The 24,417-nt window shown below is 29.0% G+C and overlaps 7 protein-coding genes and 1 long non-coding RNA gene across 8 annotated transcripts; 4 read left to right on the top strand and 4 right to left on the bottom strand.

Annotated features, from left to right (window-relative positions):
* Positions 1-31: 31 nt before the first annotated feature.
* LOC113792644 (uncharacterized) lies at positions 32-2,248 on the top strand. The gene is given in 4 exon segments (XM_027342552.2): positions 32-516; positions 579-777; positions 848-1,543; positions 1,754-2,248. Coding segments are annotated over 4 exon segments (1,677 nt in total). The 5' UTR covers positions 32-161; the 3' UTR covers positions 2,181-2,248.
* On the bottom strand, positions 1,932-4,706 carry LOC113792642 (peregrin-like). The gene is made up of 2 exons (XM_027342550.2): positions 2,298-4,706; positions 1,932-2,237 (listed from the first exon to the last, which is right to left on the bottom strand). Exons 1-2 carry the CDS (start codon positions 4,548-4,550, stop codon positions 2,175-2,177), a joined length of 2,316 nt encoding a protein of 771 aa, XP_027198351.2. The 5' UTR covers positions 4,551-4,706; the 3' UTR covers positions 1,932-2,174.
* Positions 4,707-4,943: 237 nt separating this feature from the next.
* Positions 4,944-7,055, top strand: LOC113792646 (inhibitor of growth protein 3-like). The gene is made up of 6 exons (XM_027342555.2): positions 4,944-5,346; positions 5,417-5,488; positions 5,546-5,649; positions 5,719-5,881; positions 5,949-6,643; positions 6,712-7,055. The coding sequence occupies exons 1-6, from the start codon at positions 5,319-5,321 to the stop codon at positions 6,835-6,837; spliced, it is 1,188 nt and encodes a 395-aa protein (XP_027198356.2). The 5' UTR covers positions 4,944-5,318; the 3' UTR covers positions 6,838-7,055.
* Positions 7,034-12,437, bottom strand: mahj (LisH and WD40 domain-containing protein mahjong). The gene is made up of 14 exons (XM_027342548.2): positions 12,140-12,437; positions 11,923-12,073; positions 11,740-11,856; positions 10,966-11,673; positions 10,717-10,896; positions 10,236-10,657; positions 9,632-10,155; positions 9,222-9,565; positions 8,581-9,147; positions 8,387-8,512; positions 8,223-8,308; positions 8,078-8,162; positions 7,772-8,005; positions 7,034-7,704 (listed from the first exon to the last, which is right to left on the bottom strand). Exons 1-14 carry the CDS (start codon positions 12,226-12,228, stop codon positions 7,102-7,104), a joined length of 4,236 nt encoding a protein of 1,411 aa, XP_027198349.2. The 5' UTR covers positions 12,229-12,437; the 3' UTR covers positions 7,034-7,101.
* A 130-nt stretch (positions 12,438-12,567) lies between these two features.
* On the top strand, positions 12,568-16,412 carry LOC142645114 (ribonuclease H2 subunit B). The gene is made up of 8 exons (XM_075820498.1): positions 12,568-12,785; positions 12,847-12,914; positions 12,977-13,115; positions 13,187-13,390; positions 15,678-15,759; positions 15,842-15,920; positions 15,985-16,062; positions 16,149-16,412. The coding sequence occupies exons 1-8, from the start codon at positions 12,602-12,604 to the stop codon at positions 16,236-16,238; spliced, it is 924 nt and encodes a 307-aa protein (XP_075676613.1). The 5' UTR covers positions 12,568-12,601; the 3' UTR covers positions 16,239-16,412.
* On the bottom strand, positions 13,189-15,564 carry LOC113792643 (urocanate hydratase-like). Its single transcript, XM_027342551.2, has 2 exons — positions 15,050-15,564; positions 13,189-14,982 (listed from the first exon to the last, which is right to left on the bottom strand). The coding sequence occupies exons 1-2, from the start codon at positions 15,463-15,465 to the stop codon at positions 13,386-13,388; spliced, it is 2,013 nt and encodes a 670-aa protein (XP_027198352.2). The 5' UTR covers positions 15,466-15,564; the 3' UTR covers positions 13,189-13,385.
* Positions 16,245-19,204, bottom strand: LOC113792636 (NBAS subunit of NRZ tethering complex-like). The gene has a single exon (XM_027342545.2). It carries the CDS (start codon positions 19,119-19,121, stop codon positions 16,245-16,247), a length of 2,877 nt encoding a protein of 958 aa, XP_027198346.2. The 5' UTR covers positions 19,122-19,204.
* A 1,192-nt stretch (positions 19,205-20,396) lies between these two features.
* Positions 20,397-23,037, top strand: LOC142645066 (uncharacterized). The gene is made up of 3 exons (XR_012846241.1): positions 20,397-20,492; positions 20,617-20,768; positions 20,849-23,037. It is a non-coding gene; the product is annotated as an uncharacterized LOC142645066 (long non-coding RNA).
* The last annotated feature ends 1,380 nt before the right edge of the window (positions 23,038-24,417 follow it).

Here is a 24,417-nt window from a genome sequence, read left to right as displayed (position 1 = left end):
GGAATACTTGTAACGTATGAACAAGATTCGATCGAGTCGATGACCGCGCGTTTTATATCGGCGTATACTTTCTCCCATGATTTTTACAAATGGTGATTCGTTCAATGATAATTTCGAAATTCAAGATTGATGAATTAAAGAGTGAAAATTAAAATACCAAAATGGATCGACAAGAAGATAATGAACAACAACAACAACAACAACAGATAACAAATGTATATGGATTATATTTACAAAAATATTATCGTGATTTACAACGATTACAATTACAACATGGTCGTTTATGGCAATCATATCGTGAATTACAGATAAAATCTAAACAACAACAAACAGGTGGCCATCATTCGAATGATAATACAAAAACATACGATGAACAATTACGACAAGAATTAGAACAGGAAAAATTATTAAATAAAACATTAAATGCAGAACGTGAACAATTAATTTCAAATATAAAAACATTCGAAATTCCTCATAAAGAATTGTTGGCCATTTTGAATAAAGATTATGAAAAAGGTAATGTTTTTGTTTTTTCTTGTTGTTTTCACTAAAATCAATTCTGATAATTTTCTTTTCAGCTGCTCGAATAAAAGAATTAGAAAATGAAAATAAAGAATTACGTGAAACATTAGATTTTGTTACATCGGAAAACACTGTACTTAAGGATATTGAAGAACGTTCATTCAATGAAAAACGTGAATGGATTGAAGAGAAAAAGAAATATGAAGAGGTGGTTGTTTGGTCAAAACATTTGAATGATAAACATAAACAAACATTGTGAGTAAATGATATTTGTTTTTATATCAATTTTTTTGAAAATTTTCATTCTGTTTTTCCGCACATTCAGATCCGAAATTGAATCTTATACTCAACAAATAGATTCAGTGGATAAATTTTTAAATATTGTTATCGATTCATATGTAAATTGTACGGAAAATACAACGGATTCAGATTTATCATCATTGATTGATGATTTTCGTAAATGTTCCATAAATAATACGGAATCGTTTGCGAAAAAATTGGAAATTACCGAAAAATTTATTAAATTATTGCCATCAACAATCAAACCTACAGTACAACAGCAAAATAGTGATATTCTTAATAATAACAGTAATTCAAATACGACAAATAACAATCAAGATTTGAAAATGAAAATTGCCGATCTCATCAAAGAAAATTCAATGTTAAAAGAAAATATTCAATGTTTAAAAATTGAAATTGATGAATTGAAAAAATTATTATCCAACAATAATGATGGTTCGATGTCTGGCGAACAAATCGATTTAAAGCTGGAAAATGTTAAAATATTGGAAAAATTACGCATGAAAGAAGATCAGTTGGAAAAATTGAATGAAAAATTTGCCCGTAATCGTGCCGTATTGGAAGAAAATTATCGCCGTTCATTAAATGAAATCAAAACATTGGATAATTTTATTGCCATCATTATCGACAAACTTAATAAATTACCCGACGAATTGAAAAAACATGATCAATTAAAAGAATTGATTACTATTGTTAATGAAAATTAAAATTTCGATTTTTAAATTTTCTCGATTTTTAATGTGATTTTTATATTTCCTTCTTTTAAAATTCAATTTGTATTTTTAAATTCAATCAATTTTAACACCGAAATGTTCGAAAAGGTTTAAATAGCCGCTACCACCATTTACAAACAAAACAGAAAAAAAACACGCGAGATTTTTTTTTAATTTTATTAAATCTTTTTTTATTTTGAAATTTTTTTTAAATAATTTTTAAAAATGAAACGAAATAGTACTGGATTATCGAAAAATTTACTTCAAATGAAATTTATGCAACGAAGTAAAGAAAATTATGAAAATGCTGAAAAAGCTGAACAACAACGACAGCAAGAAAAACAAACCACCCGGCAACAAGAATTAATGGAATTATGTCAAAAAGAAGAGGATAAATTTCTTGCAACAAATAGTTTTATTTTTTGTGAAAATTTAGAATATGGTCGTATGTCATTTAAAGGTATGAATCCTGAAATTGAACAATTGATGCGTATAAAAAGAAAACAAAATCAAGATAATAATAATGATGATGAGAATGGTGATGATGAAACGATTAAAAAAACGGCCAAAGATGAAGCAGACGTATCCGATGATGAAATGACCAATATTTTGAAAAAAAGGAAAAAGAAAAAATCATCATCATGATAATGATGATGTTTCATCTTTCAGTGTAACATCTGGATCAATTTCTTCATCATTTTGCTAACGAAAAACCGAAAAATTAAATTCATTCACCCTGCATCAAAGATTATGTTAACTTACCTGATCATTATTATCATCATCGATCAATGACATTGAATGTAATCCAGTTTTTGTATCATAATTTAAAAGATATTTACGATTATCATCAATAATATTATCGATATGTATTTTTAATTTTAAAGCTGCTTTATGCCAAATAGTATCTTTTTCATTATAAAATGTACAATTATTGATAATTAAATTTAAATCTTCGATAAAATTCTGAAATTCTTCATATTGATTTTGTTCAATTTTTGTACGCATCGTTCCAAGATCCATTGGATTTTTAATATAATCACAATAATCAGGAACATCTTCAACATTGACAGGTTCAATGAAAAATTGATTAACATCTTTCTCCACTATTTTGTCCAACAGATGTAATAGAAACATTTTATATGGAATTAATTTATATGTAAAATATGATCGAGTTTCACGAATAATTTTCCATTTAATTCGTTCACGTTTTCGTACCAATTCCAATAATAAACGTGAACGTTCCAAATCTCGACGTAATTGTAATAATTTTTTATATTGATTTTTCATTTTTAAATAATCACGTTTTGATGATTTTTCCTTAATCATATCATCAATTCTCATTGTTGAATTTGTATATTGTAACCGTCGTAATAATGACATACCATTACGTGATTGTCTTTTCAATTTCCAATATGCATATAAACGTTGCATAAATTCATTACGGCGTGGAAATGAAACTAATTCGGAAATTTTTGATAAACGTTCCGTCGGTATGGTTGGTATCGATATGACCGATGTTGATGTTCGTTTATCTGTCATTAATTTTCTACTGTTTTTTGATTTATTTTTCTTTGAATTTGAATTGATTGTAGTTTCACTACGGCTATCTTCATCACCACTCAGATAAAGACCACCATTTGATCCACCATTTTTAGTGATTGGTGCATGATTAAGACAATAGGCAAATTTCTTAATGGTTATTATTGAATTTCCTTGCCTGGTTATTTCATTAACCGGTATAATTTTCATATATAAACCAGCCTGTACAGCACATGTAACATGAAATGCAACATAACAATTACTTTTATAACATTGTATACAAGCTCCGACATTTTTCTTATGACAAATTGAACAGAATAATTTCCAACGTGCCGGTGGTATTGCATTAATACTATCGACTGGTTCAAGAAAAACATTATTAGCAAAACCAACTTCAGGTATCCAAAGGGCACATAAAACATGTGCCCAACGATTATCATCCGTATGTTTGAATGCACCACCTTTATTTGGACATAAAACACAATCAACAGCGGTTGATGGTGATCGCAGACAACGACGACATAACCATAAACCTTCCGGTATATATGGTACACCATAACATTCTTGATGTACAGCAATATTACACATATCGCAAAATAATATTGCATTCGAATTATGACATTCACCATCAAAACAAATCGAACAAACAGCATCTTCATCAATTGCCGAACTAATATCGGCACCAAAATTTTGACTTTGAAAAAATGATTCTTTTTCAAAACGATCCATTATTAATTCAAATGTTTCAACATTAACATCCAACAGTCGATCTTCACGTCTTTTTTTATTAATCATTTCTAGCCAAATAGCATCTTCTTCATCCATATCATATTCAACTTTCATTTGATCTTCTTCTTCAATTGAATCATCCAAAAATCTATAATAAGCAGCTAATGAATCGGGTGGTTCTTTATAATCATTTTCCGATGAATTTAATAATCGATATGATGGTTCAGGTAATTTTACATTTGTTGTTATCATTGTTGTTGTCGGTGTTGTTGTTGATTTACACAAAGATTTATTTTTCCATTTACGATTTTTCACAAATTTTTTCTCATCTTGTCCAGAATTTTCTAAATTTTCACTAATTTTAGCAATCGGAGCGGATACAATTCTCATATTCATTTCAATATCAGCTGGTATTGTTATCAATTGACATTTATATTTAAATTGTATCATTCGAATCTTTTTTTCATCATCATTATTCGAATTCGAATTTTTCGATGTCGAACGTTTATCATTCAAATTCATTACGGCAACAGTTGTCGGTGTTATTCGTCGACCTGTCGATGAAAATGTCGTTGTCGTTGTTGTTTTGGATGTTGGTGAAATTTCTGCATGATCAATATTATTTAGATGCATTTTAATTGCATCAATTTTTCGAAAACTTTTACCACAATTTTGAAATGGACAATAATATGGCGCTTTTGATGAACGTATACTTTCCAGGTAAAGTGATATATTTGTTGTTGGCATTATTGATTAGTGGATTGTGATGGATTGAGTAAAAAAGTTATTTAAAAAAAAGAATCAAAATCTGATTTTGTTTTTATTAAAAAACAAAAAAATCAAAAAACGAAAATTGAGTTGATTGACACAAGGCAATCAGTGAAAAATTGATCAAACAATTCGATCATAGATGGCAGTGTTTGATGTGGCCACAAAAAAAAACGCGCGCGTATTATTCCCATATCTAAGTTGTCCTAACTATTTCAAATACCACTATCATCAACAATATTCTATGCTTCTACCATTGAACGTAATTTTCATTTCAATTTTTTTTTCTGGAAGAATTGTGACCATACACGATTCTCAAAACGGAGTGGCATTATACACGTTCGTTTGTTTGCTCGTTCGTAACATTTTGCTTGTCGTCGCTCATCACCATTGACAGCATGCTGTAATTTTTTTTGTTGGTTGGGATCTTTTTCCTCTCTTTTTTTGTTTTGTTTTGTTGAACAAAACAAAACATTTTTTAATTTGATTTTTATTTCAAACAAAATTTTAAAATCATTTAAATTAATTATTTTGCGTAAATAAAATTCTTGAGAAAAATTTGTTTTTTTTCATTCGAAATTTGACCGTAAAAAATTCTGCTCATCGGAATTCATTGTTTTTGTTGTTTTTCATTGTCATTTGGCTCAATGTTATTGTTGAGTGACGTTACGAAAACCGCCCTCTATTATCATCATTTGTTACTAATCATATTTTTATCCATTTAATTAGAAAAAATAAAAATAAAAGATGCTTTATCTTGAAGATTATCTTGAAAGTATGTTTTTTAAAAATTGATTTTGAAAAATTATAAATTAGTTTAAAAAAATTTTTAATTCAAAAATTAGTTATTGAAAATCTACCACAAGAATTACGTGATAGATTTACTGAAATGAGAGAATTGGATCTTCTAGTCAACAGTAAGTTCAATTAATTAACCATTAACGTCAATTTTTAAAAATGAAAAATTTCGGCAGATGAAAAAGATAAACATGAAGAAAATCAACGACATTTTTTTAATCCACGTACAGCTGATCTACCCGAAGAAATTATTGAACAAGAATATTTACGTTTGAAACAGGTGTGTATTTTGAAATTCATAGACTTTTTTTTTGATGATTATTTTTTTCCAATCAAAAAAAAATTCAAGGATTTTGAAAAGATCATCGAATATTCATTGGAAAAAGTATCCATATCAATTCAACTAAGTGAATTGATTGATAAATATTATCGTCGATTAGAAGTTGAATTACAAAAATTTAAATTAGAATTAGAAGCCGATAATGCCGGTATTACTGAACGATTGGAAAAACGTATGGTTTTTTTGTTTTGTTTCCTTTTTGATTAAAATAAAAATTCAATGTTATGTTTCACAAACAGGTATCTCTGAATCCGATATGGTAACATCAACCAATTCGGGAAGAGGTGAAAAACGTAAACATTCATCATTAGTATCGAATGCAGGAAGTGGCAAATATAATAGTAATAATGATAAAAATTTAAATGATCAACGTACATTGAATGGTTATAATGTATCGAAACAGTTGAGAAATTCAATGGCAAACATGTCATCAACACAATCATCATTTGATAATAATAATTTAAATCTTTCAAATTGGAATGCAAAAACATCGGATAAAACCATATCAAATTATAATAATAATAATTTAAATACAAAAATGAATTTATCCGGTTCAAATGCAATAGCAGCAATTGCATCACAAGCTATCGTACAAACATCACAATCAAATACTGTTGGTAGAAAAACGGCAAGTTTAAAAGCAAGTTATGAAGCTATCAATTCAAATTCTGGTTTATCAAATTTTTATCAATTTAATACGAATCGTTCGGATGATGAACGTATTGGTGGTGATCAATCGGGTGAACCAAAACGTTCACGTATTAAACGAAATCGTACTAGTAATAATCAATTTAATCTTGATTCAACAAATAATAATAGTTCAGACCCTGGTTCATCCGATGCAGCTAATAATGATTATAATATGAATGAACCACGTTATTGTTATTGTAATTCTGTTTCATATGGTGAAATGATTTTCTGTGAAAACAAAGAGGTAATTGAAAAATATTTATATTTCTTGATGATATGATTATAATTCCTTCACTTTTTTTCTAATTACAGTGTCCATATCAATGGTTTCATTATGATTGTGTGGGTATTAAAGTACCACCGGATGGTAGCTGGTTTTGTCCAACCTGTATAAAAGATATTAAAGAACGATATAAAAAAGATAATTTTGGCAATTGAATTTGAATTTGCATGGAATCAATGGTTTTCTTTTGTCAACTTTATCATATCCACCCATACCACCCACATTACTACATTAATTATTGAATTTGTTGTAAATATTTTTATCATTTTTTTTAAATTTTAAATTTTTGATTATCATTCCGGATAGATAATGATAATTTTTGGGAGAAAAAAAGAAAAAAACAGTGCATAATTAAATTTTAATTTTTATTTGATTTTGAATTAAAGTTTTTTTTAATAATAAAAAAATGAACAAATTAATCACATTGAAAGTTGATAGAATACACCATCTTCATCTTCATCATCATCATCATTACTGGTATCATTAAAATCATCACTATAATCGCTTGAATCTCGACTATCAAGAAAACTTCTTGAATGAAATGAAGTATCATCCGAATCACCAAATGAATCTTCTTCATCATCCATTCCACCATCATCATCGTCGTCATCATCGTCATCATCACTACCATTATCAGTATAAGTATCACCATCGGAAGCATCATCATCTTCATCTTCATCATCAGTTCTTTCTTCATCATCTTCTTCACGTTTCAATCCAATTTCATATAATCGTATAACACTATCAGAAAAATTTGTTTCATTTTCAATCAATGCTATTAAACGATCATTTGAATCAATTGCTAATGAATTGATTGAACGTTTAACATCGATTGTTGCTATTGGTGAATAATCATAACCATCAAATGTACGAAATGATGATTGATGTGTTTTATCATGAAAATGTTCATTTTCATCATCATCATATAAAGCGAATATAACATCACCACGTTTACTAAATTTTACATGACTATCCGATAATGCCGTAACTGTTTTGAGCAATTTGAATGTTTTTATATCCCACTAAAGAAAAACGAAAATCATAATTTTATCCAAAAAAAAGAACAATCAAAAACAAAAAAAAACTTACAATCTCCGAACTGGATATAATTTCCTGTCCACTTGGATGAAATACACCATTAATTGTTTCATTAAATTTATCAAATTTATGTACGGGTGAATCTTTACGAACATCCCAAAGAACACCATCATTTAGTATAAGATAATCATCCGGATGAAATGTAGCAATATTACGATTATATTTATTTGAAAAATTATCATCTTCAAATGTTCGTATTAATTGTGAACTATTTAAATCATATAACTATTGGAATTTTGGAAAAAAAAACGAAATTAATTTTTTTTGAGAAAACCAAAAAATGAACTGAAAGCTTACATGAGCTGCATAATCATGTGTGCCTAAAACTTTATCCTGTGTTGATTTACCAAATTCTACATGAGCATCATTTGGAAATGACATTCTGTATAAAAAAAACAATTCATATCATCAAAACAAGATTAAGATTAAAAAAAAAAATTACTTTTCTTCAAAATTATTATCATTAATTGACCATAGTATAGCACTTTGTTGATCCCAAATAGTTGTGGTCAATATTAATCGACTATCCTGGATTATCAAAAAAAAAAAAAAGTTGGAAAACAAAAATTATCACCGAAATCATCAATCAGAAAAAAAAATCCTTACCCTTGAAGGTTCAACATAAGATATAGGAGTATCATAACAAACATAGGTATTTTCAATAGTACCATTCGAATTGAATACATGTAATTCACCATTTTCATTACCGGCATAAATTAGATCAGTATTATGCTGAAATGGATAAAATCAATTTTTAAAATTTCTGAAAAAAGGGGTAAAACAAAACAAAAAAAACTTACAGCAAAAGCACAATCTAAAAATACGGTCGGTTCAATACAACGAATATAACGACAAGAACGAAAACGGCTATAAATATATTTACGATTCATTTTCGAACCATAACATCCACCATTTGGTGGATAATATTCACGACGTATCATACGTGCAGCAATATTGAATGGTGCAACATTACGTTCACGTGGTTCAGGACAACGATGTGGTTTAAACAAATCAAACGGTGGACATGTTAACACTGGATTTTTACATAATGCATGTTGTTTACGTAGATATTCAATAACAATCGAATCTAATGATATTGTTGTATTTGATGATGATTGTTGTTGTTGTTGCGGTTGTTGTGATTGAATTGATAATTTTTCTTTTTTAATCGGTGTATTTAAAGAATTTCGACGAATTTGATTATTACTATTGATACTGGTATTCAATCTATTTCTATTTGTACGATTAATTCGAATCGGTATACCGGTATTGGTTGATGTTTCGACTATATCATCGGAAGATATTTTACTTATAGAATTTTGTGATGAATTTGATGTTGCAGATGCTACTGCTGATATTTGCCTTGACTATAAGTGGATTGCAAGAGAAAAATAATTATCATCAGTAAATTCATTTTTTTCTCTCCAAAACTTCAACTTACCACTCTTGGTGTAAATGTTTTTGGTGGTGTTGAAAATTTCAATTGATTTTTTATCTGATTATTTGTTGTTGTATCGGATAAATCAGCTTCATCTGATAATATTTGTGCTGTTTTACGTAAACCTTTTGCAATCAAATGATTATGTATCAATTTCAATAATTCTTTTTCATTGTAAACAATTTTCGTTTGTGTAATCACTTCAGCTTTGTTTAAATTTCCTAATGATGTTTCCATTGTATCGGTAACCGGTGTACCAGTAATTCTTTCAATCAATTCAATACAATATTTACAAAATTTTAAATGTTCAGCTCGTTTATCCTGTAAAATTGGTTCTTTCATTAATGCTAACAAAAATAAAAAGATTGTTATCAAAAGATTTAAATTTCAAGAAAAATCAAAAAAACACATACCTTGAATCTGTCCATCAGTAAACAATGGTAATTTACATATAACTTGTCGTACATTTTCACTACGAGCTAATCCACATAATGCTTTACAACTTAATTTTCGTATTGAATCAGCATCGGTAATCGGTGTTTTTGTTACCAATAAATTAATCAATAACATAATACCATTATTAAAACGAACACAATTCCATAGTTTATTTAGGATATCTTCACCATAACGGATCAATTTTTTCTTACTTGCACTACCTAATGATGATGATGATGTTTTTGTTGTTGCCGTATTGATCGAATTATTTATCATCAAACGATTTATTGGGCCACAAACACAATTGACAATAATATTCAATGCTGAACGTTGACAATCAGGATCATTGATTAATTCACCGGATGCAGCAGATAAAATTATACGCATACTAACAACAGGATGTCCATCATCGAATGGTATCGATTCGGTAAGGATTAATTGAAATTTTGGCATCACTGTACAAATAACTAGAATATCTAATGCACTACGGACAGCATCAGATCTGATTTTTTAAGGGAGAAAATCAATGTTTAAAAAGAATTTTCAAAAAAAAAAAAAAAAAAAAAAACAAAATCAACTTACTTTCCGGTGAAATTCCAATCATATGACATACTAATATATTGCATTAATAATTTGGCACCACCATATTTGATTAATTTTTCAACTGGTTCCCATTGTAAACGTAATGGCATAAATGATAACATTGCATCAACATATTCCATTATTAAATCATAATCATAATTGATTGGTTTTTTCGATGGAAATTGTATATTAATCAAACGTGAATAATTTTGATAATATTCATTATTAATGTTGTTGCTGCTGCTGTTGCTATTGGAAGAATTTTTCAAACATATTTGCATTAATGATTGTGCTTTCAATATTAGATGTGTTTCAAAATAACGTTTCATTGCAAAACAAATATGTTTTGCATATTGACGTTTGGTGAAAATTTCTTCATCCGAATAGATAATATCTTTTGAAAATAGATCAATCATTGAAATCTGAGAAAAAATTAAATTAAATTAAAAACCCTTTCTATGAATATATAATTAACACATACTTCATTAATAATTTTTCTTAAACCATCTTGTTTATCAAATAGTTCAACAATTTCTTGATAGGAAAATGCTAAACTGAGAAAAATCATAGCATTCGTACGACTTGAATCATGTGAACGTTCAATTAGATAAAGGGCATAGGAAACTAATTCATAACGAATTTCATATGGCAGTGAACAAATCTATAGCAAAAATTTTTAGAAAAAAAATTGAAAATAAGAATTCAATTCAAATCAAAAATAACAATTTACCTTTTCCATAACATCTTCATGATAGGCAATATTAGAAAGACAAAGTGAAACACCACAAGCAGCTAATGATTGTTTATAAACTTTTAATAATCGTTGAATACCATCATTGTTACCAAATTCCAGGGCAAATTTTTTATGACAAATTAATGATGATAAATATCTTAATGATTCGAATGCCAATCGTACATCGGGATTTTGATTCAAATCAATATTTTCCAATATCATTGCCAATACATTATATTCATAAACATTGCTTAAAAATTCTTGATAACTACCAATTGATGAAAGATATTGATAAATAAAACGTTGACTTATTTCATTGGTTAATGGATAAACTTTTGATGAACCAATTACATAGGATTCCAATTCAGCCCAACTACTATTTGAACAATCATTCAGTGGACTTGATATCCGTCGTCTTTTTGTTGCCGGTTCTAAATGATTATGATTAATTAAATTATGATTTGGTGATAAAAGATGAAAATCTTGATTTGTTTGTTGAAAACTTTCATTTGTTTGTTTTCTACGTTCTTCCATTAATGTTTTAAGTTTTTTTAACATTATCGGTATTAATTCAGCATTTTGTGATTTAAAATGTGCTGCTATTTCGGATAAATCCATAGCTGTAGCCAATAAACCTGTAGCATATGATTGTAATGGTTCATCTTCATCACGTGCCCAAATGAAAAGTCGATCAATCAATCCAGTCTTGTGAAATAAAAAAAAGAGAAATTTTAGAAAGTCAATGAATTTTGTCTGACAGATTACACATACAGATTCTAAATTGAAAACGACCGATGCTTCCAAACCGGGCAGAATATCGATTGTTAAACGGCAAGCAACAATTTGTAATTCACGATTATCACGATTCAACAGATACGAGGTAACAAGCTTTAAGAATAAACGAAAATAATAAATTGAAAAAAATTTCTAAGAAAATTAAAAATTTCATCATACTTTATCCATAAAAGCATCATTTTTGAATAGAGATTTTAACAATGGTCCTAGACTACATGCCGGTTTTGTTCGACTTGGATGACGATCATCCAATGGATCGGGATCCATTTTCAGATAAATTTCCGTTTCTTTTTCCAATAATTCGGATATTCTAATCGGGAGAAAAAATGATTAATTCAGTTTGAAATACTTTTTTTTAGAAAAAATCAAATTTTACTTTGTTAATTGTTCGATAACATTGGTAATTGAATCATCCTGTGCCCATTGATTCAGATATTGCGTCAATGATTCGTTTGATTCTAACATTTTTTCCAAATGTTTTGATTCGGTTTTTACTCCAAATTAGTCAATCAGTTGAGAGTATTGTATTGATAACTGTTGTTGGGAAAAATACTTTTTTCACTCAAAAAAAAAAAACAAGATAAAATGAAATGAAATCAAGCAGAAAATTATTACAACATTTTTTTTCAATGAAAAAACGTTACAATTACGAAGAATGAATGAATGAATGGAACACATGTATTTGTCATGGAATTTTTTTTGCTGGACCATTCATGAAACCGATATAACATTCGAAAACGTTGTTTATGAACAGCTTCGATATACCGGGTGGAATTTTTAGCGCAGATTTTTTTTTGTTTTGTTTACAAATCCAAATCTTGGAAAAAAAAAGTGAAAAATGTCAAAAATTTTCATTTTACCCAATTCATCAACAAACGAATTTAATCGAATCAGATTAAAACATCCAAAAAATCGATTGGACTGTGATTATTTTTATCGTGATGATGAGAAGAAAATTTATGAACTTAATATGCGAAAAAATTCATTTCATTCATGGTTTTGGAATGATCGTCTAATTCAAGGTAATCATTGATTGATTCGAAATTTTCAAAAAAAACTGAAAAAAATCCTCAAAATCTATAGATGGGAATGTTTATATTCTAACACCGATGGATCCATTGTTTTTAATGATTCCGATAATCGAATCGAAGGTATGATTTTCATTGTTTTTTCAACTTTTTGACAATTTATTAATTGAAATTCGTAATTCCAGAAGAAACAACCAAACAATTATTGTTCATTAATAGATATTATAGCCGAAAATAATGATAATAATTTTGATTCGTTTACAATTGATTTATTGAATAAAATATTTAATGAAAAATTATTGAAATGTATTGCCGATGTAAAAGGTAAGTTAATTTCTTCACCCGATAAAATGTTCACAAAAAAAAATGATTTTTTTTTTTGCTCAAAAATCAAGCATTCGAATCCGAACTTTTCATACGATTTAATAGAGAAAAAACTTTAAAATGGTTATGTTTAAAATTTGAACAAATTAAAAAATCATTATCCGGTAATGGTTTTCATCCGAATCATAATGGTGGTTTTACAATCAACAATTATCAGGCTACAAGTACACCGTCAACAACAACTTCGACCAACAATGGTGGTGATCAGGATTATTGTAAGTAATTTTTTGTTACTTGAATTTTTGAATTTTTTTCCTGTATTTTTTCGATTGTTTTCAATGCATTTGAATTTCCACTCCAACTACGTCGTGCAATACCATTACAAACATCCCAGAATAGAATATTCGCTGCTTTTTCTTCAGTTTCCTGTCGGCCATCCAATACTAAACCAAAACCACAATTTTCAGCTTCACCAAAACCAACACCACCACCATTATGTAATGCAACCCATGTTGTACCACGTGTTACATTACCCAAAGCGGTTAATATTGACATATCAGCTGTATATGATGATCCATCATAAATATTTGATGTTTCACGATATGGACTATCAGCACCACTAACATCATGATGATCACGTGAAATAACAATAGGCTTTTGGATTTTTCCCTCACGAATTGCTTGATTAAATGCTTTTGCAATTGCAACACGACCATCATGATTTGAATATAGAATTCTAGCTTGTGAACCAACAACCAATTGGTGTTGTTCAGCATTCTTAATCCATTTAATATTATCTTCATAATGTCTTCGTGATTCTTGATCCAGGTTTGGATCTTCTGATAATTTTGTCATTATATTCAATGCCAGTTGATCGGTCATTCGTAGATCTTTCGGATCACCTGATGTACAAATCCATCGAAATGGTCCAAAACCAAGTGAAAATACATCACCCATAATATCCTGTACATATGATGGATATTTAAATCTTATTCCATATGATGTTTTCATTGGATTCAGATCGGCACCAGAACGATATGCTTCCAATAAAAATGCATTACCATAATCCCAAAAATACATTCCCATTTCGGCTAGATAATTTATAGCAGATATTTGTCTTCGAAGACTTTTTTGACATAAATCTTTAAATTGTTCCGGGTCATTTGCAATCATTTTATTAGCCTGATCATAACTTAAGCCAACTGGATAATAACCACCTGTATATGGACAATGACATGATGTTTGATCCGAACCCAATTCTACTAATAATTTTCCAGTTTTTCGATGATAATCAACAAATTTTTCCCATAAATCAACAACATTTCCATGATAACCAATACTAACAATTTCTTTTGATTGTCTTGCTTTTTCAATTCGTTTGATTAATTTATCCAAATCTGATTCAACTTCCATTAGCCATCCTTGTTGTTTACGCTTCATTAATGCTTCCAAAGAAATTTCTGCAATAACACTTATACAACCTGCAATTAAAGCTGCTTTTGGTTGTGCACCACTCATTCCACCCAATCCAGATGAAACGAAAACTTTTCCAAAAAGATTATCCATTTTTAAATATTTTCTTGCTGCATTTAAAATTGTTATTGTTGTACCATGAACAATACCTTGTGGTCCAATATAACAAAAACTACCAGCAGTCATTTGACCATACATTGTAACACCAAGTGCAAAATAATGATTATATAATTCTTTACTTGAATAATTTGCAACCATATTTCCATTTGAAATAATTAAACGTGAACTTGTTGGTAAACTTGGAAATAAACCTAATGGATGTCCAGAACTCAGTACCAAAGTTTGATTTGATTCCATTTCGCTCAGATATTTCATTGTTAGCCAAAATTGTGCCCTTTTGAAAATTTTGTGTCAAAAGTAAAAGTGAAAACAAAGGATATAGAACAAATCGAATCACTTACCAATTGGAAAAAACCTGTCCATTTCCACCATAACAAACTAATTCATGTGGAAATTGTGCAACATCTTTATCCAAATTATTCATAATCATCAGCATAATTGCTGCTGCATCTTGACATTTTACCGGATAATATTGAATTGGATATGCTTTCAGTGGGAATTCGGGTACAAAACGATACATATAAATATGACCATAATTATCTAATTCTTGTCGGAATTCATCTCGAAGAATTGAATGTAAATGTTTCGGAAAATATCTTAATGCATTATTCAATGCTAATTGTTTTTGTTGTTCATTATCATTAAGATCATGTAAACGATTTGGTGCATTTATAATCTGATCATTACGTTTACCATTATAATCGGGTAATGGATCAATCGGTATCCCATACCGGAGACATTCAAGTATTTTATCCATATTTTGAATCTTTTTTCACTTGTTTTTCGGATTCAAATTCAATGTTCGGAGTGGAAAACGAAATGACTTTGCTTTGCTTTTTGATTATGGGAGAAAACAAAAATCTGATGATTTTTGTTTTTCGAAACTTGTTTTTTTTATCCTGACGATGATAATAATGTTGTTATCTTCGAAATTTTAATTTTTGTTTTTTTTCCTCTCATTTCATTAAGCTCAATATAATTTGATGGCCTTGCAGATTATTTCCGATTATATTGCTGATGATTATGTCAAAGAATTACGTACAATATTTGGGTAATGTTTTTTTTAAAAAAAAGAAAATTTATTCAAAAAAAAAATTCAATTTAAAATCAATTTTTTTTCTTATTTACAAAAGAATCCCCGATATTGATGATGATAACATCCACAATCAACAACAAGGCAAAGAAGAAATTATCAAGGACAATCATCATAAGGTTTGTTTAAGTGAAATTTTTTTAAAAACAATTTTTATTTTTATTTTTTCTTTCATAAAAAAAGCGAAAACTTGATTCACTATCATCATCACCGGCAAAAAAATTTCAAGAAAAGAAACATCAAGTTAATGATAAAAACAAGGTAAAAAAATTGCAATGTTTTTTTTTTTTGTAAAAAAAGTTTTTTCTTATAAAAAATAAATAAATTTTCCATTTTCTGAATTTTAGAAACCAAAATTAACATCAACACAGAAAAAGTTGATCAAAATGGATAAAACTGGTATCAAAGATATTAGCTGTTATTTCAAGAAACGTTGAAAAAATTCATTTCATTTTTATTGTTGTTTGATTTGTTGTTGGTTGGCCATAAAAATTTATATAAATTTTCGGTTCAACCAGATGATTTAAATGTAATTGTTTTAAATGTTTTAATTGATTTAATAAATCATAATGAATCTGGATATTATTATCTGGACAATTTGCCAATACAAATGATAATAATCGTAGCTGTTGATCAATTGTTATTGATGATCCAAATTCCGAATCTTCATCATTTCGTTTCATAATTAAACAACAAATTTGATAACATAATGGCCAACCTGATTGAAGATTACGATCCATAATATTTATTGCTAAATCATTTGCTGTTTTATAATCTAAATTTTCAATTGCTTTTTCACCAATTTTATTCAATAACCGAGCTTCTTGTTCATCGTCATCATCTGTATTATTATCATTCGAATTATCATCCGCTGATTTAAAAAGATTTAAAAGTGAAATAATTTTTAAAATTTCATCAATTTTTTTATGTGCATCATTACTGGATGATAGAATTGCATCCAATAATTCTTGTTGTCTATTGATATTATGAATCCTAATTGGTAACCATAATTTATTTGGAAATTCTTTATTCAATAATTGTATTGCTTCCAAAAAATTCAAATGATTAATGGTATCCGAATCATTTGGATCGAGTGTTTGTAGAAAATCCAGACACATTTTTGCATATTTTAGCATTTCATCTTCTGGTTTTGGTCCAGCATAGCGGATATAATCTTGAATAACCAATCGTAAGATGGATCGTCCTTTTTCAATATTTAATTTTTTTCCACTGGAATTATTATTTCTTGATTCCACATGATCAATATGTTTAAATGCTAATTGAATAAAATATTCATTATTTGACCATAATAAACATTGAACAGTTTGTTCAATTAATTGTTCATCATTAATCAATGGAAAATATTTTTTTGTTAAATCTTTAAGATTAACAAAAAATTGTTTCCATTCATTTGATATTGTTGTATGATCACTAATGTTGTTGTTGTTACTTGAACAACGTTGTTTACAAAAATTATTTACAATTTTTTCAATAAATTTCAATTGTTGTTGATCAGCTTTATCTTCATTTGCAATTCGAATCAATTCTTTAACAGAAATTCTTGTTGAATTTTCACACAAAAATTCAACCATTGAAAGATGATATGCCATTTCATCAGCTTCATCATTCATACGATTAAATCTTTCTAGCCATTCGCTTTGTTGATTTGGATTTTTACCATGATTTAATTGTTTATTCAACAACGATGCTTGATCACGTTCAGGTAAACATTCCATAATTTTGAATGCCAAATCTAAATCATCTGGTTTCGAATATGAACGAATACAATCCAATGATAATTCAATAAGATCACATGGATCATCTAGGATTTTCAATTGTTTCAATTGATCCGGTGTACGATTTACAATCGTATAGGTTTCAAAAATTTTTAAACATTGTTCAAAATCTTTATGAACTAGATTGATGAGAAATTTTCGAAGTAATTCTTTTCGACTTATATTCAATGATGATTGTGTTTGCCGATGATGACGAGAATATTCAGTGATTTTTTCAAAAAATTTTTCAAATAAATTTCGTATTAAAATCATACCATCATTCATTTTATCATTGAATAATAAATTCATTTTCTCTTCAATCGATAATTTACGAAATTTTTCAAATGAAATCATTGCTGTTGTGGAAAAACCATCATAAACAAACAATGAATAAAGATCCAATTCGGCGTATAAATTTCTTAATGCCTGAAGATTATAATCATCAATACCAATTGATAATAATTCCAAAGAATTATCAATCAACATTGTCAAATTGAGTATATTTTCCGAACGATATTCAAACCAACCGGTGAGAAATTCATCGTCAATAGATTTTTCTGTTTTAAATTTTAAATAATTCGGGTTATTTACAAAGAAATTCTTTTCATAATCATCTTGTTCTTCGTTCTTATCGTTTGAAACGGTAAAAAATTTATCCGTCAATGTTGAAATAGCCAGCCGAATCAAATCTTTATATCTGGATGGTGATAATGTTTCCGGTAAATTTGATATGATAACAAAAAAATTCCTAGCTAACGTTTGATATTCTTGTGCAAATAATACCGACAGTGTTTCAATATCCGATTGATGTGCATGTTCAACAGCTAATTGAAATGGATTTTTTTGACGAAATTTTCCAAAGAATTTCCAATCAAATTGATCACAATAATCATTTTCATTATTAAATTTTGATTTCAATATTTTTTCATATAAATCTAATCGATTTAGATATGATTTTAATGTTTTTTCAATTTTAGCCATGAATAAATTATCATCAATATCATCACTGATGGTGGATTGAGAAGAAGTATTGATCATTTGAATTCGTTCGATACCAAATTGGAGTAAATGACGTAATACAGGTAATTGTTCAGGTATACATTCGATACATTGATTTAAAATCCATTTTTGATCATTAATTTTTGATAAACATTCATCAATTAATTGAATGGATTTTTCTTCATTTTGTTGTTGTAGCCACATATTTTTCCATAATAAATCCATTTGTAAATCAAATTTTTTTGCCAATTTCATTGCTGTTTCATATTGCCGAGATTCGATTAAACGTTGAAATGTTTGTTCAACACTTTCATTGGCATTGATTAAACGTCCATTTTCAAAATTGCCCATTAAACTATCGATAATTGCTTTTGATGGTCGTATTGATGGATGATCAACGGAATCTTGATCATAACGTCGAAATGGCCAACTTAATAATTGGAGAAAATAATTTAGATAAAATAATGTAACAAAATAAATTTGGCTAATAAATCTGGAAACAATATTTGTTGATCGATCCATTATTGATGATGATGATGGATCCATATTTTCAAGAAAAAAAAATTATCACAAAAATTGACCACCAATGAAATTTCGAAAACAAACATTCGATGATCCACGCGTATAAAATTTTTTTCTATTTCCATTCAAATGGATCGACCAATGTTGAATTGGAAAATCATCTAATGATTGCAAAATCCAATAGATGGCAAAAGTGTTTCCTTAAAATATGAAATCCAAAACATCCTCTTTGTTCGCGAATGATAATGGAACATAATTTTGCGACAAAAGAAAATTTTCAAAATTTCAAAATAACCCGAACAAAATTACCCAAACAACATGATCTTGAAAAATTCATTTCCGTATATCATTTATGGTTGTCATTGTTATGAATTTCAATTGAAATTGAAATGATCATCATCATCATTATTATCAAAAAAAAATTAATTGTTTTGAATAAATGTTTCCCAATAATAAATTCATTTTCAAATATTCCGGAAATTTTTTCTTTTTTGAAATTTTGAAATTTCATTATCATCTTTTGTCATTTCTTTTCTATTCTTTATGAATTTTCGACAAAATTTTGACAATTACATTGGATGAAAAAGAAGAAGCCAAGAAAATTGAAGAAAAACAATACAAAACCGAAAATTTCCTTCTTCCGTTTTATTCATTTGAACAATTATTTTGGAAAATTATTTTCCTTAAGTGACGATGATGATGATGACTGATTATTTCCATTTTTTTCTTCATTGTTGTTGTTGTTGTTCCCCCCCCCAAATTACCAAATTAAACGATTAACATCATTGTTATTTTGGAATAACAATAATTCTTTTGTGCCAAAATGCAATTATTATGCCATAATCATTATCATTATCATCGTTAATGTAGGAAACGAATCCAAATCAATAAATATTTTCTGACAATATAAATCATCAATCATTTGCACAGGGGCTAATTGTATAATTGACAAAAAATTTCGTCTTTTGACAATTATTATATCGGAAAACGGATGATGATTATCATTAAGTTCAAGCATTAAAATTCAATCATTATTAATCAAAAAAAAACATTACAAGAATCAAGAATAATGATTAGGAAGAAAAAAAGGAAGTCAGCTTCATCGAATTCTTCTCAATGCATTCGAATTCTAAACATTCGAATGTTTATCTAAGACAAAACGAAAAAACAATCGATTGTATCGATTGTTTCAATTCGATTCGAATGTTTTGATGAAAAGAATATTCCGTGTTGTTGTTTTTATCCTTCGATTTTTTTTCCAAAAATTTTGTTTTGATTTTTTCTTTCTTAATTCTTTTTCGTTTTTTTGCAGACAATTAGATCAAATTACAATTCAATATGTGTGTTTTGTCATTTCAAATCAAAGCTTTTTTTTAAAAAAAAAGCTTAAAATCGGTGAGCAAATTTGAGCAAAAACTCACTTCTTACTTGCTTACTTTGTTGTTGATCTGATATAGTTTCTTGTTTCAATTTTGAATCTAAAAAAAATCTGCTTTTTTTTGCCTTGTGTTTCTTTCAGCTTAAACTTTGTGTTTTCCTTTTTTTACTGTTTTTTTCAGCCAAAAAAAACGAAAGTGAGAAAATCTAGGAACCAGAATTTCAAATTTTCACACTTTATCTTTCGACAAACATCCAACAAACAAGAATTGAATAAAGAATATTCTATGCTATGTAAATGTTGTTGTTGTTGTTTTGCAAAAACATTTTGATGATGCATTTCTAAAATTCTTTCTTTTTTTCGTTTTTTTTAGTTGAAATGACGAAGCCATCTATCTGCTGCTGCTACTGCTGCTACCACAATTATTCCACGATGAAAAAAATTCTTGGCCCGTTTCTTCATCATCATCAACTGAATTGACGATACTAAGACGAAGAATTTTTTGTTTTGTTTCTTAAAAATTCTGGAAATAAAAATTCCAATCGAATGATTTTATGGCGAACAAGGTGGAGCATCATCATCATCATCATCATCGTATCATCATCTGTCGCCATATCATCGGGGAATTTTGACTACGACAACCGACAAGAAGAAGAAGAAGACAACGACGATGAACATTCTTGCCAATTTTTGATCCTATAATATGTTTTTGTTTTTTCGGTAAAATGTAATGCTAGCTACCCATTTTACTGCTATATCATATCTGACGACGACGACGACGACGACGAAGAAGAAGAAGAAAACATACAATTTCGAATTACTTCCGAAATGTGTTTTGGATTTTCGTTTTTCGTCGTTCAATGTTCAATGTTGTCATCACCATTACATCACTACACACATAGACCATATATAGAGATTTTTCATGCACATTTAGAAGAAGAAATGATGAAAACATTCACAAGGTTTCTTTTTGGTCGATCAGTGAAATTCAGTTTTTAAAAAACTTTTTTTCCTTCGAGGTTTTTTTTTGTTGGTGTGTTTGAGAGGGAGAAATGAAGGGGGTAAGTGAGAGGAGAAATGAAAGTTATCAATGAAGATAGCCTACTGTGTGTGTGTGTCTTTTCCTGTTTTTGAATTTTCAAAATTTTTTTTCAACAAAATTCAAAAACAGAACCAAAAAGTATTTCAAAAAAATATGATGTTTTGGTTTTTTTCATCTTCTGGTATGCTTGTTTGTTTCTGGTCTGGTTTTTTCCCCCTTCCATAGATAATGATGATGATACCGGGCAACCAAAAAAAAAAAAACAAAGTTTGGCAACCAAGTCGTGAGATTTAAGAAATCGTTATCCTGGATCATTTTTTTGAAATTCATTTCAAATCTAGATCAAGAAATTTTCCAACAACAACAAAAAAAAATGATGATGGGAAACAATGTCGGTGAAAATAGTCGCTTGGTATCTTGTGCAGACCAGAAAACAAAACAAAAAAAAGTAAGCCACGAAACACAGGTAAATCAGGTTGATGGTTAGTGTATTACCATCGAGGTCACCATTGTCACACAAAAAATGAAAACTAAAAGTTTAGGGAAACTGTCACACACAGTTAAAATGAATGAATAAAAAAAAATAAAAATAAATCTTTAAAGATTTTGATTGAGTGAGTGAGTGAATGTGAGAGAGAGAAACCTAGATTTTTGAATAAGATTTTTCTTTGAATAACAATAGAAATGGTTTTGGTTTCGCTCTATTCAAGAAAAAAACTGGGAAAAATTTCTTTTCGGGCTTCTGTTTGGACCCCAGAACCGATTGGATGATGATGAGAACAAAGCAGCAAAAAAAAAAATGCAAAAGAAAGATTTCAGTTTTCTGATAGGCAAGGTTTTCGTTTAGTTTTTCAAATAGTAAGTAAGTAGTTTTTTCTTTCCATTTTTTACTTTGATAATTTAGGTTGGTGACATATGAGTTCGCGGTAAGAAAGAAAAAAAAATTGATCAGGTAGTTTGATGGAAAAAGCGGTAGAAATTTGGGCCAGGTAAGATTATTACCTGCTTGCTACAGATCTCTCTCTCTCTCTCTCTCTCTCTCTACATAATTTTCCTCTCTCAATATGATTTATCTCTGTCGTTTTTTTTACCTGTTTTTATTTTATCGATGATGATGATGATCGATCAATGATCAATTTGGTTCGGTTTTTCATTTTTTTGGTCTACTTGATTCACTCGGTCTACTGGTCTTGAGCACAGTGATAGAAATTTTGTCACTGGAGTTTAGTTTCGGTTCGGTTCGGTTTTTTTTGTGTGTTTGAAGTTAGTAATTTTGAAAAATTTTCTGAAATTTTCAGTGTGTGACGACACCTGCCTCTACCTGCCCTACGATAATGTTTTTCTGGAAAGATTTAATTGATTGAAACTTTATTATCTCTCTTCGTTCTTTCGTTCGATTTGTTATCTTTGTCGGTAAAGATCGGGTTTTCTTTTGAATTTTTGTTTCTTTTTCTGTTTCTGTTAGGATTCCGTTTCGATCAAAAAAGTACACTTGATTCATTTTTCATTTTCGTTTTTGACATTTTTCACTTTCGCTATTTTTTGACATATCCATTTTGTTTGTTTAGAAATGACCTGGTAAAACCTTTTTTCAATGTCACATATCGGATGTCAATGTTATTCGCTGTTTGATGGACAAGCAAACGGAAGTGATTCTCTCTCTCTCTCTCTCTCTCTCTCTCTCTCTCTCTCTCTCTCTCTCTCTCTCTCTCTCTCTCTCTCTCTCTCTTCGTAGAACCCAAAAATGCATCAAATCGAATCGATCGAATGAGAATAACACTGACTGACTGCAGTGTAGTTGATTTTTGCTAATGCTTTTAATTAAAATGCTTTTTCTCTCTTTCGCTGGATTGCTTATCACAACGATATCGGTTTTTTTTGTTGCTGAAAATTGAATTTTCTCATCATCATCATCATCATCTGATTCTGATTCTCTGGCCTGAAAACACATTGAATTAGTTGTTTGTTGTAGTTCAATCAATGATTAGGGAAATGAAATAAGATTTTTTTTTCTTTTTTTGTTGAATGGCCACACGAGTTATTCATTCAAAATTGGCACACGCGTCATCATTGTCATCATCATCGAGCGACATTATCATCGTTTTTATTTTCGGGATTTATAATAATGAATTTTTGACTAAAAACTCGAAAAATTCCCGGGTTTACCCGGGGTTTTTCTTTTTCCCGGGTTTTTTCCCTTCGGTTTTCTGATTTGATTCATCATTTTGGTCAAGTGAATGTAAATGTTGATGGCAAAAACATCATTGATGTTGGCAAGCATCACTCATAACACGCGTATAATACACGTGGTACAATTTTCTACTTGCTTCTCTCTCTCTCTCTCTCTCTCTCTCTCTCTCTCTCTCTCTCTCTCTCTCTCTCTCTCTCTCTCTCTGATTGGTTTCTGAAGAATTCAAGAATCCACTTCAATTCATTTTGCTAATTTCAATCGTTTTAGTTATACAAATGTTATGTTATGTTATTTGAATTGTAAAAATTGAAATTTTTTTCACTGAAAATTCATTTGTAATTCATGTTTGGTTTTTTTTTGTTGTTGGGATTGAAGGTCGTCGTCGTTTGATGATATGAATAAAAATGATGATGATGATGACAAACATGAACTACTAAGCGGCTATATCTACTGCACAGTGTGTGTTGGTTGGTTGGTTGGTTGGGTGTATTATGATGATGATCAGTATGTGATGGGTGATGAAAATGGATTGCACGTGGCTCCAGTTTGAAAAGAAAAGCAAAAGTTTTGCATCCAACGATGTTTTTTGGTTCCATGGTTTTTGTCATCATCAATGTTACCAACATTTGTTTTTTTTTGCGAATGCGGATGATAAAGACATCATTATCAACGATGCCTGTATTTGATTGGTTTGGTTTTTTCAAAGTTT

Source organism: Dermatophagoides pteronyssinus, unplaced genomic scaffold, assembly GCF_027571235.1.
Source record: "Dermatophagoides pteronyssinus isolate colony J.1.1.1.1 unplaced genomic scaffold, Derpt_VIB-CSIC_2022.12 sq0006, whole genome shotgun sequence".
NCBI lineage: Eukaryota > Metazoa > Arthropoda > Arachnida > Sarcoptiformes > Pyroglyphidae > Dermatophagoides > Dermatophagoides pteronyssinus.
This window is presented reverse-complemented; position numbering and strand designations above follow the sequence as displayed.

Bases quoted from the DNA above. Each gene is read 5' to 3' on its own strand.
- LOC113792642 (XM_027342550.2), bottom strand. From the start codon at position 4,550: ATGCCAACAACAAATATATCACTTTACCTGGAAAGTATACGTTCATCA. The intron at 2,238-2,297 runs GTAAGTTAACAT...GTTTTTCGTTAG, and splicing joins ATGATGATAATAATGATCAG to CAAAATGATGAAGAAATTGA.
- LOC113792646 (XM_027342555.2), top strand. From the start codon at position 5,319: ATGCTTTATCTTGAAGATTATCTTGAAA. The intron at 5,489-5,545 runs GTAAGTTCAATT...AAATTTCGGCAG, and splicing joins ATTGGATCTTCTAGTCAACA to ATGAAAAAGATAAACATGAA. The intron at 5,650-5,718 runs GTGTGTATTTTG...AAAAAATTCAAG, and splicing joins AATATTTACGTTTGAAACAG to GATTTTGAAAAGATCATCGA.
- mahj (XM_027342548.2), bottom strand. From the start codon at position 12,228: ATGTTAGAATCAAACGAATCATTGACGCAATATCTGAATCAATGGGCA. The intron at 10,897-10,965 runs GTAAATTGTTAT...TTTTTGCTATAG, and splicing joins ATGAAGATGTTATGGAAAAG to ATTTGTTCACTGCCATATGA. The intron at 10,658-10,716 runs GTATGTGTTAAT...ATTTTTTCTCAG, and splicing joins TAAGAAAAATTATTAATGAA to ATTTCAATGATTGATCTATT.
- LOC142645114 (XM_075820498.1), top strand. From the start codon at position 12,602: ATGTCAAAAATTTTCATTTTACCCAATTCATCAACAAACGAATTTAAT. The intron at 12,915-12,976 runs GTATGATTTTCA...TCGTAATTCCAG, and splicing joins TTCCGATAATCGAATCGAAG to AAGAAACAACCAAACAATTA. The intron at 16,063-16,148 runs GTAAAAAAATTG...TCTGAATTTTAG, and splicing joins AAGTTAATGATAAAAACAAG to AAACCAAAATTAACATCAAC.
- LOC113792643 (XM_027342551.2), bottom strand. From the start codon at position 15,465: ATGGATAAAATACTTGAATGTCTCCGGTATGGGATACCGATTGATCCA. The intron at 14,983-15,049 runs GTAAGTGATTCG...AATTTTCAAAAG, and splicing joins GGACAGGTTTTTTCCAATTG to GGCACAATTTTGGCTAACAA.
- LOC113792636 (XM_027342545.2), bottom strand. From the start codon at position 19,121: ATGGATCCATCATCATCATCAATAATGGATCGATCAACAAATATTGTT.